The sequence below is a fragment of the Eurytemora carolleeae genome, unplaced genomic scaffold (assembly GCF_000591075.1).
Source record: "Eurytemora carolleeae unplaced genomic scaffold, Eaff_2.0 scaffold415, whole genome shotgun sequence".
Lineage (NCBI taxonomy): Eukaryota > Metazoa > Arthropoda > Copepoda > Calanoida > Temoridae > Eurytemora > Eurytemora carolleeae.
Genome location: NW_019396314.1, coordinates 127,954 through 139,812, shown reverse-complemented (window position 1 = coordinate 139,812; position 11,859 = coordinate 127,954). Strand labels below are relative to the sequence as shown.

The 11,859-nt window shown below is 28.8% G+C and overlaps 1 protein-coding gene across 1 annotated transcript in view; it reads right to left on the bottom strand.

Annotated features, from left to right (window-relative positions):
- Positions 1–9,254: 9,254 nt before the first annotated feature.
- Positions 9,255–11,859, bottom strand: part of LOC111700726 (synaptotagmin-2) — a gene marked incomplete in the record, with an annotated part of 39,227 nt that continues 36,622 nt past the window's right edge. The window contains 1 exon segment of the mRNA XM_023471739.1: positions 9,255–10,180. Coding sequence (XP_023327507.1) covers positions 10,162–10,180 — 19 coding nt within the window.

Genomic DNA, 11,859 nt, shown 5'->3' with positions numbered 1-11,859 from the left:
TCCAGTAGGTAAGTAGGAATAAAGATCGAACTTTTTAATCCCCCCCCACCCCCTGCTGAAAAATCATTATAGTTAATAATAATGTATGATATTTGTAACCAATCGTATTATGATACATAGTTATGTATCACTGAAGACGCATGACGACCTAAAGCTATTTATAAATCTATCAACGAAATAATGGTTAAAATTACGATTTTGATTTTTTATCTTTTTTTATTGATATATAAAAAAATTCGACGGAGAAAGAACCCCGTTTTAAGTTGTAAATAACAATAAAAAATATAGTAAATAATACAAAAGATTTGTGGCTTTTATATATTTTTGTATTCTATTCGAAGCCATGATATATACAATTTGTATACTCGTCTATCCGAGTCTCTTTCATTGTGGTCCTGTGGATAACCCTGTATATAATAATATACTGTTATAAACAAGGTGTTTACTAGGTCTACAGAACCCAATTTGTACCAATTAATTCTTATATATTGCTGGAGGGTGTAGGTTACGCAAGACAATTTCTTAAATAAGAAAGATATAAGGAAACAGTTTTAATCCTTGATAAAGTGCCAAATCCTACTGATTAAAATTTAAACCCAAATAAAACTAATTTCAAAACTGGCATTTAGTATTTACGAAGTGGCACAGCTCTATGATTTCTATCAAATGAGTCTTTGCTTCTTAAAACTCCATTTACATGTGGAGTGGCATCCAAAAGGATAACCTTTAACTTTTCATCTGATTGATACTCTTTTTTTTGGAAAAACACCTAGGATTTTTCATTAATCAGAAAATAGTTTATTTGGACAAAAACCAAGGATTTATCATTGTTCAGACAATAGTTTATTTTACATTTTTTTTAATCGGACAAAGTCTATTTTACCAACCAAGGTCAATTGAAATTTAGGCAACGGTCCCATTAAAATAGTTGAAATACTCTCAACTTTATTCTTGGTTACTTGAAAAACAAGCTGAATGTAAGACGTGTTCCTAGTTTTTTATCGTTTGTTCCTTTCTGTTTGTTCCCGTGAAAAAACTATCGTTCCCCAGGAACGACGCACAGTCCTTCATCTGGGCGTGTTTTCATCGTTCGTTCTGTTCCGTTCGTTCCCGCGAAAGAACGATCGTCCTAGAGGAACGACGCCCAGTCCTAGTTGAGTGTATTTAACTAGAAACATTTGACAAAAACCAAATAATAACAAATCATAATAAATTGAATCTAAATAAGTTATCAATAGTGATTCCGATTTTTAACAAAAAAAACTGATCACTCCAAAAAACTCTAATTTAACGATCCCTATATCATTGCAACCTGATTGTATAAACCTTTGATATTCCAGAATTTGACTATATGTGCTAGCTGAAATCATCTGATGGTAATAATGTTGGTAATAATGTCTGTAATAATTCTTTGTTTACCTTAAATGTCGAAGCAAAAAGTAATTTTCATCCCTATAATTTTTCAACCAAATGGCGAAAACCTTAGATATTTCAAACTAAAAATTTCGAAATCTTTTTGTCAAATTTTATGTTAAGATACTTTTTTTATATTTTGCTGTTGCCTACTAATAATAATATAAAATATAACATTTTGACAAAATTTTCTGAGAATTCATCTAATTGGCTTCGAAAATCTATTGGTTCTCTGCAAATTCGAAAAAAAATTGAGACATTTTGGAAACTCTTGCTTTCGAATTTTTAATCTGACAGTTTTTTGAGCATATGAAACGTATTATGATAAAAGTTAAAAAATCTTGGCAACAATTTTATTTCGAAATTGCGAAGAAATGTACGCGAAAAATATTGAAATTTCAGTAAAAGGATTTTTTTGCAGATGTGTTGTCTAAAGATGTGTTTGTGTTGTCTAAAGATGTGTTGTCTAAAGATGTGTTGTGTTGTCTAAAGATGTAAGTTTAAATAATAAAAAGAAAAAATTTGATTCCTTAATCAGGTTTCAGAAAATTAAACGCACAAAGAATGGAAACTTGAAAGAAATTTTTACATTTCGTCAGAATAAATAAAGTACTCTAGTGTTTAATAAAAGGGACAGTATACGTACTTGTGAATGAAACTGTCTGATTCACAATAGTACCCTCACAAGCTTTGTTTAACAGAAAATGATACCCATGAAAGATACTTATTATTTTAACTTTGAAAATTGATTAATTTCAACTATGGGTTCTTTAAAAAGTGACTTGCTATTAACAGAAACAACGGACGGAAAGAAATAGAAAATTACGACAACTATCTTAACATGATCGATCATAGAAGGTACCGTTGTGAATCAGACATGATACAGTTTTTTTGTTTTTTTTTAATGAAGAGTTACTATAATAAAGTACAATGACTGCTCCTTTAAAGATTGTATGTCATGGAATTGGATTTAAATATGGTTTGGTTTCAAAGAGTTTTCTTATATTTGTATTTTGTAAGGTCAGTCTATAGTAAACTAAACTTTTATGATTGTTTGACCATAAATATTTCCAAGTCAACTTGTTCAAATTCAACACATTTTGAATAGAAAAGAACTATATGAAATATCAGGTTGCAAAGATAAAGGGATTTAAAAATTATAGTTTATGGCAATTTTTCAGTTGGCCATGGGTTGCGTCTGCAGCTTGCAGGTATGAATTTATCCCTGAATAACTCCTCGTAATGTCGTATTACATATTTAAGATCAAATGCCGCGGAAAAATGAGTTTAATATTAATATATGAACTGCATTCATATTTCAGTGCTATTAATTTACTTTGAATTAAAAATAAAAACAAGTTTCTTTAGAATTATCAAAAAACTTATGACGGCCTATATATTCATATATCTGAGATTCACTGTAGTGGAAACCAAACTTACTTTAATTTGACATAAAAGTAACTTTTCTAATTACAGAAGTGTTTAATTTATTACCAAACTACCATATAACCCAGCCTAAAATCTGAACTGTTTATTTTTGGAATTAAAGACCTCTTTTTAGAAGAATAGTTTATAAAGTTAATGGATTGGGTTATTTCTAGTTTCGATAATATAGCTATAACCGATTTTTTTACTAGAACACGTAAAACGGCCGTCTTATCAGGAATATCAGGAAAAGGATCTAAAGTCATCACATTCCCCATGATTTTTATAAATTGGCTTTCAATGGGCAAGTTTTTACCCTCTATAATAGTTATTACTTTAAATTGCCATGTTTTTACCAAAAAATAGTTATTTTTCCCCCCATTTCAGTACCCTTTAAAAAAAATCATGTGGAAACATTCATTTTCAATAAGGGGTCGCATTTATTTCTAAATCTAATACTGACTGATATACCCAGAGATGGGAAAAGTTCAGAGAAGTTATACAGCCCTCTAGCAGAAAGTGTTGAATAAAAAGTTTTTTTTTCTTGTTAAAATGCTCTTTTTTTCATTGGTTCTGAAGTGGTTTTGCATGTTGGATTTTGGTTCCCAGCTGGTTCCCTGCAGTGAAATTTGTGGTTCTGAGCAAAATTTTGGAGTTGGCAACCCTGTAATAATTTAATACTAATATATCAATTGCATTCATATTTCAGTGCTATTAATTTACCTTGAATTAAAAATAAAAAGAAGTTTCTTTAGAATTATCAAAAAACTTATGACTGTCTATATATTCATATATCTGAGATTCACTGTAGTGGAAACCAAACTTACTTTAATTTGACATAAAAGTAACTTTTCTAATTACAGAAGTGTTTAATTCTATCAATTTCCCCAATTGCTTCTACAGCATTAGATCTTCAAGTCAAACTTTTAGAGAAACTAGGATTGAAATAAATTATGAATATCTAGTTCAATCTTGTTAAAAGTGCTGTTGTATAACAAACAAACGTGACACTATAAATGGAGGGTCACTTGACAAAACGTCTACAGTCCCTTTAAGCTCTACAAGGGTAAAACGAGAGATCTGGGGGGGAGAAGTTGCACTGCCCCCCCCTCCACTGTAAACACCCCTGACACACAGTAAATAATTTGACCCTTATGGCAAACTTCACGTTCAGGTAACAACTGATTTATAAAAAATGTCGCATAAATAACTTCCAGTATATATATTTCTTATAACTTATTACTAGAGGGTTCAGAACTAGAGTCAATATTGATATCGAACGTGTAGACTGTAAAATGATGATATCAGTACTATGCCCCGTATCCGTTCTATCTCATTCTGTTGAATCTTGTGGAACTAGTTTAACGCGGCCAGGCATCGTCTTTCACAAGAATGCACTGATATCTAGCCAACCCTGAAAGTTGTTCATCAAATGTTTAGACAGCCTTTTATACTTTAAATTAAGTGTAACACGGCTTTTATCTTTGGTTTTACCATACCAACTCACTTTTACTTTTTTGTAGCCCTGGACATATACATTTCAATTTTCAAAGCGCTGGTTTCTGGATTAAGTTTAAGCGGAGTAATTGGCAAAATACTACTCGATTTTTGCTAAATAGTGTGAACATCTTGGTTTGCAGTGCATAATTATGAAGATAATTACAATTAAGATTAGAAATCGTCAAAACTTGTTCTGAAAGGAACAGTCCCATAATTAAAGCATTCTGCATGATTCTTCATTTATAGGGACTGAAAGCGTAAGTTAGAGGGACCCAGCTCCTTTTAAAAATGGCATTTCCAATTAACAACTGCAGCACCCTTTAAAGAATTGTCTCTGATCAAGGATGAATAAGCTATCGATGTTTCCTCTTTTTGAAATCTATTTATTTTTAATCGGGATTACTTTGTAAAGGTGATCTGTATTCCAGAATTTGACTATATGTGCTAGCTGAAATCATCTGATGGTAATAATGTTGGTAATAATGTCTGTAATAATTCTTTGTTTACCNCATAATTTAGATAATATTAAAACATAATTTAGATAATATTAAAACATAATTTAGATAATATTAAAACATAATTTAGATAATATTAAAACATAATTTAGATAATATTAAAACATAATTTAGATAATATTAAAACATAATTTAGATAATATTAAAACATAATTTAGATAATATTAAAACATAATTTAGATAATATTAAAACATAATTTAGATAATATTAAAACATAATTTAGATAATATTAAAACATAATTTAGATAATATTAAAACATAATTTAGATAATATTAAAACATAATTCAGATAATATTAAAACATAATTTAGATAAAATTAAAATATAATTTAGATAATATTAAAACATAATTTAGATAATATTAAAACATAATTTAGATAATATTAAAACATAATTTGTCTGTCCTTTCTCATCGAATATAACGGATTAAATATTGGAGTAAGTAAACTTTATCACCGTTTATTGGATCAACTGCATATAGTGACAAGACACACTGAGATAGAAATAGTTTGGCGTGAATATTATAAATTGGAAAATAAAATTTTGAATGAAAAAAAATAGATAATCAACATGCTAACGTGAATTGTTCGTAATGTTGAAATCTTGTATAATTTTAATCAATGCATAACTCCCCTAATGGAAGTGCTATTGAGAAGAAAAAATGTTTTGAATTACTGGTTTAATCCGGATAAATTGGCTTTTTTCATACTTGTGCGTAAAATCAAAATGACGCATAAATTTGAGCTTTTTTCTGTCTATTTTGGAGAGACAAAGAAATGAATGATTATTTTTTTGAAACTTAGCTTGTGTTTGTTCGATGAACCCGACCCTGAGAAACCTGCATTTTTACATAACGAATAAAAACCACTCAACCGAATCAGACCCTGAAAATAGTGCTTATGAATAATAATATAACTAATAATTAAAATATGTATTATGCATTTATTGGTTCTAAATCATACTTTTAACACATTAAAATTAATGAACAAATTGAATCTATTTTACAAAACTGCAACTTTAATCCCTATCTTTGCAAACTTTAAAAATTAAATACAATAATATATGTTTGAAATATCAAAGGTTTATTGACATTATTAGGTTGCAAAGATGATTACAAAATTTGAGTTTGCGTAAAAGACGTAATTCCTTTTTTAATTCTTTTTTTAATTTTTTTTGAAGTCTTTATATTTTTGTTTTCTGTATATACGAATAAGTTTGTCTGCACAATGTATTTGGTCTATATTCGAATAAGTTTGTCTGCACAATGTATTTGGTTTATATTCGATTAAGTTTGTCTGCACAATGTATTTGGTTTATATTCGAATAAGTTTGTCTGCACAATGTATTTGGTTTATATTCGAATAAGTTTATCTGCACAATGTATCTGGTCTATATTCGAATAAGTTTGTCTGCACAATGTATTTGGTTTATATTCGAATGAAAACACAGATGCAGAGCACAGCGTGTTCCATTAAACAAGAAACTTAATAAACGGCTTAAAACCTGACAAAAAAAGTCTTTGCAACAAATTCTGTCAGACAAAATAATCTAAGTCAGGAACAGAACAGTCAGATTGCAAAATATGAGTGTGTGGCAAAGACTTAATTCTATTCCTACTTGATGATATATAGAGTTTTTTTTTTAAATAGTTTTGTATTTTATGAGAATTTTAAACTGTGTTCTTTCTTCTATGTATCTAATTCATTAAGTTTTATTCACTTGGATTCGGGACAATTTTCTAACCTCTCATCCATTTTTAATTGTACACGAATTCACCTCTAAAAACGTCGATGTTCACTTTATTATCATATTTTAACATTTATTCTTTTAGAAAAGTTCTATTTTGAATGAGAAAGCAACATTTTAAACCAACATTAAACTTTTATGTTTACTTTTATACAACCTACCCCATTCGCATAATTAAATTTATTTGAGTTCAAAAATAATTATTCGATTTTTATAAATTAATGTAATATTTCTAAATATTCCTGGATATATTCCTAAACATTTTTTAACAATATTTTTATAATTAATTTTTCATAATTTTTATAAAATAAAATGGTACGGGGCACAGTAAATAGTTTCATATGTTTACCTGTTTTCTTCTTTTTCCATCTGCGCGCATGTCCGCAGTTTTTCTTGCCTCCCTTTGCTTCCGAAAGAATGTATATTCCTGGATATATTCCTGGATATATTCCTGGATATATTCCTGGATATATTCCTGGATATATTCCTGGATATATTCCTGGATATATTCCTGGATATATTCCTGGATATATTTCTTAATTTATTCGTGGATATATTTCTTAATTTATTCGTGGAGATATTCCAGTACACATTCCTGGATATATTCCTGGATAAATTCCTGGATATATTTCTTGATTTATTCGTGGATATATTCCTGGACACATTCCTGCATATATTTCTGAATAAATTCCTGGATATAATCTTGGATATAATCCTGGAAATATTCCTGGATATATTCCTGGAAATATTCCTGGATATATTTCTGGCTGTATTCCTGGATATATTCCTAAATATATTCCCATGTTTAAATTTAAAGAGTTTTGGGTCGTCATTATACTTTCATCTCATGTGGGTAACCCTGTACTTCAATTCTAAAAGTTTATATCTCTGTCCCTCTATACCTTGCAATATTAAGGTGAGGGTAAATATGTAAACAATAAAAACATAAAAGCATCCAATATGTGATGTGTTCTCTTCTTGATTGATGAATATATATTTGGTTTATCATCAAGTGTTTGATATAAAATATTTGGCGATCATTTTTTACATGTTGTGCTTTCATTCGTGTTCTTTAAACTAAAAGATTATTGAGGACGTGAGTCAGACTCTAAATAACAACGCATAAATAACTTCCAGTATATATATTTCTTATAACTTATTACTAGAGGGTTCAGAACTAGAGTCAATATCGAAATCACACGTGTAGATGTTTTATCAGTACTCTGCCCCGTATCCGTTCTATCTCATTCTGTTGAATCTTGTGGAACTAGTTTAACGCGGCCAGGCATCGTCTTTCACAAGATTTCGAAATTTGTTGTTCTATTTGCAAATTATTTTAAAAAGTTTGTTAAAAACAAACCAAGAGTACCATTACCGAATCACAAACCTTTGTCCGTAAATTCTCTTAAAAAATTGGAATATTTTTGATTCTATGTTCTCTACTATACACGTAATAGTTACTTTCGGATTTCTTCCTACAGAAACAATGGAAGAAATTGTAAATATTAACACTTTTCAAGCAAAATAACCGACAATGTCTCAGTATTGATAAATCAAATTTCTATATCTTGGTTAATCCCGTATTACAATTGCACTCTCTCCGAAATTATGGTCAACATGTCAGAAATATCTCACAAAATTTTTTGTTCATAATTTTAAACAAATAGTTCGTAATTTTGAAAAAAAAATATTTATGATTTTGAACATATGTTCGTAATTTCGATTAAAATGTTTAGTTTTCAACAAAATGTTCGTAATTTTGAACAAAATGCTCATAATTTTGAACAAAACGTTCGTAATTTTGAATGACATGTTCGTTATTTTGAATAAACTGTTCATGCTTTTCAACAAAATGTTCGGAATTTTGAACAAAATGTTCCTGATTTTTAACAAAATTTTCGGCATTTTGAACAAAATATTTGTCATTTTGAAAGAAAGTTCCTGATTCTGAACAAATGTTCCTTTTTTGAACAAATGTTCGTAATGTTAGACAAAACGCTCGTGATTTTGAACAAAATAATCGTGATTTTGAACAGAATGTTACTGATTTTGAACAAAATGTTCCTGATTTTAAACAAAATGTTTCTGATTTTAAACAAAATGTTCGTGATTTTGAACAAAATGTTCCTGATTTTGAACAAAAAACCCTAAATAGTATNAACAAAATGTTCCTGATTTTGAACAAAATGTTCCTGATTTTGAACGAAATGTTCCTGATTTTGAACAAAATGTTCCTGATTTTGAACAAAATGTTCCTGATTTTAAACAAACTGTTACTGATTTTGAACAAAATGTTCGTGATTTTGAACGAAATGTTCCTGATTTTGACAAAATGTTCCTGATTTTGGACAAAATGTTACTGATTTTGAACGAAATGTTTCTGATTTTGAACAAAATGTTCCTGATTTTGAATTGTATTCTAGAATTTCTTCTAGCCTAGCATGAATGTAAATAATGATGAAATAAAATGAATGAATTATTTGCAATAGATAAATAAAATAAAAGCAAATTGACACAAAATCAACTCATGGTAATTCATTCAACTAAAAGTCGACATGATGATTTATTGAGATGGAAAAATATATTTGTTGAGCCATGAATAAAAACGAATAGTTTTATAATAAAAACATTTATTTCTATCAAATTTAACATTGTAAAGTGTACATCAAATATATATGTATCTATCGTCTGAAAGGGGTACTACTTGTACATAAAAACTCACTACTTGTAAACTTGTACATAAAATACTTTTACTAGTACATAAAGTTTTGACATTTACTAAATTACAAATACTTTAAAAATATTTTACAATTAATTTTAAAACTTTTGAATAATTTGGATTTTGTAAATTTAAATCCTTGTAAATTTCTTGTTTGAACATTCATTAAATATGTTTAATATCAGTTTGTGCAAATATGTTTTCGAATTTTACAGATATTTAACTTTTTTAAATATACATCTAGCTAAGTTTTTCAATTTAAAATACAGAACGTATGGATTCTCAAAAATCTAATGAAGCCCGCTTTTTAAAAATTACTTGCGTCTGTAAAAACAATCTAAAAGGGAAAACATCTTCTATTAGTTTTTAAAAAATAACTGTCAACAGTCAACAAAATCCACATAATTGAACATTAGATTGTTTTTATTCAAATGAAAATATTGATTCATCAAAAAAACGTGTGAAATGAATCAAATCAGATCAAAATCTTTAATTTAAAACGGCACCACGGTTTTCATAATTTCTTAAAATTCAAAAAATAGTTTTTGTGAGTTTTTTCCTCTTATGAAAGCATATTGCATCTTTTAGGATACAAAAAGGATATCAGTCAAAATAAAACTTTAAAGACTCTTCTTATGCTCACAACTATTTTTACAAATGTATACAATCAACAAACAAAAATTTAAAAAAGATATACGCGAAGTGTCACTATATATATGTTGTAATTTTTATTGGGGTATATAGTATACAGCGGTAATCCTATGATTTACTGTTTTTTAAAATACATTTTTTTAGAAATTAATTACTTCTCGAGCCCTGGTCTTGAGTTCCATCCTAGAGATTTACTCTCCTGGCTTTAACCTAAATACAAGAAAAATTTCGTAAGAGCAAAAATATATATTTTTTAGAAAAAGCAAAATTCTTAAAGGGACAGTTAAGGTAAAATAATGGGGATATAGGAGCAATATTATTGTTCTAACTAATGCTAATATAAACTGTACCCGAGTTATACAAAATCCTTAAAAATATGATATGGTATTTGAATAAAACTTTAAACAGATCATATTCAGGAAATACGATAATTATAATACGAGGTGCCTTGAAATTTTAGGCACACTCCTATCATAATTTAAATGTTATAATTTTCCATTTTTAGATTTCCTTACAAATTATACAATATACTTGTTGACAATGACTCTTTTGGCCGCTAAGTGTCCCGTCTGTCCATTAAACAAATATCCAGGGACACCCTGTCCAGTATATATATATATATATATATATATATATATAGGGACACCCTGTCCAGTATATATATATATATCTAGGGACACCCTGTCCAGTATATATATATATCTAGGGACACCCTGTCCAGTATATATATATATNCCCCCCTACTCCCTTTCATCCCCTCCTCCCCACATACTCGAGATATGTAAATAAAACTTTTTTGCAACATTTTTTGAGTTTTAGAGGACATTACGCAAAAAATATGAATTCTCTCGATCTATGAGCTCTGCAGGAACAATAGCTAGCTAAAAATACTATGGTGGCAGCTCACGGTTTCATTGGGGATTTTGTAAGATTTTGAAAGATTTTGAAAAATTTCGAAAAAGAATGAAAACGACAAATAAAAAAAACTGAATGGAATCAGCTGTTCCTGGCTAGGAAGTTGAGAATGTAAGCAGGAAGTGCGTCATTTAGACAAGGAACATACCAGCAGACATTATGACGAGCTTGAATAGTAGAGAGAATTGATATATTATATTACAAAATAAGCTAGGGAACCAAATTTGAATTGAAGAAAGATTGATAAAATTTTACCCTAATAATAACTTGCATTTTGATGTAATTTTCTTACCCACATTATCAAAAATTATTGGTGTCTCGAATTATGGGGTTGTTCACAAAGTATTCTCAAACTCACATGTAAAGCTCTCTAAATCTATTTCTCTACCGATTAATGATTAACACAACTATTTGAATTCAGAGTTTATATCCAACTAACTATATTTAGCTATAATGATATAGGTAAAATTTAACTGACCAATAGATCATAGAACAGTCATTAAGCTATATAGATTAGCATACACAGGGTACAAAGATATACTAAGATTATGTTGTATTTTTTATCTACCTATCCTTCTATACTTCTATCCTTATATCCTTCAATCCTTCAATCCTTCTATCTTTGTATACTTGTATCCTTATCCGTGTATCCTTGTATCCTTGTATCCTTCTATTCTTCTATCCTTATATCCTTCTATCCTTCAATCCTTCAATCCTTCCATCCTTTTATCCTTTTATCCTTTTATCCTTTTATCCTTATCTCTCCTCCAACATATGAATTTTGATAGAATCTTGATGTGGTGTGAATTTATGTAAACTAATAACAGATATAGAAAATGGATATATCGTGTTGGTTACAAAATGTGAGTCCGACAGTATGGAAGTCTATGTATACCATATATCAATCATCTATGTATGGAATTACCAAATATAAAAGAACAGGCTGTTTCTTTTTATTTTAAACAATATCTTGA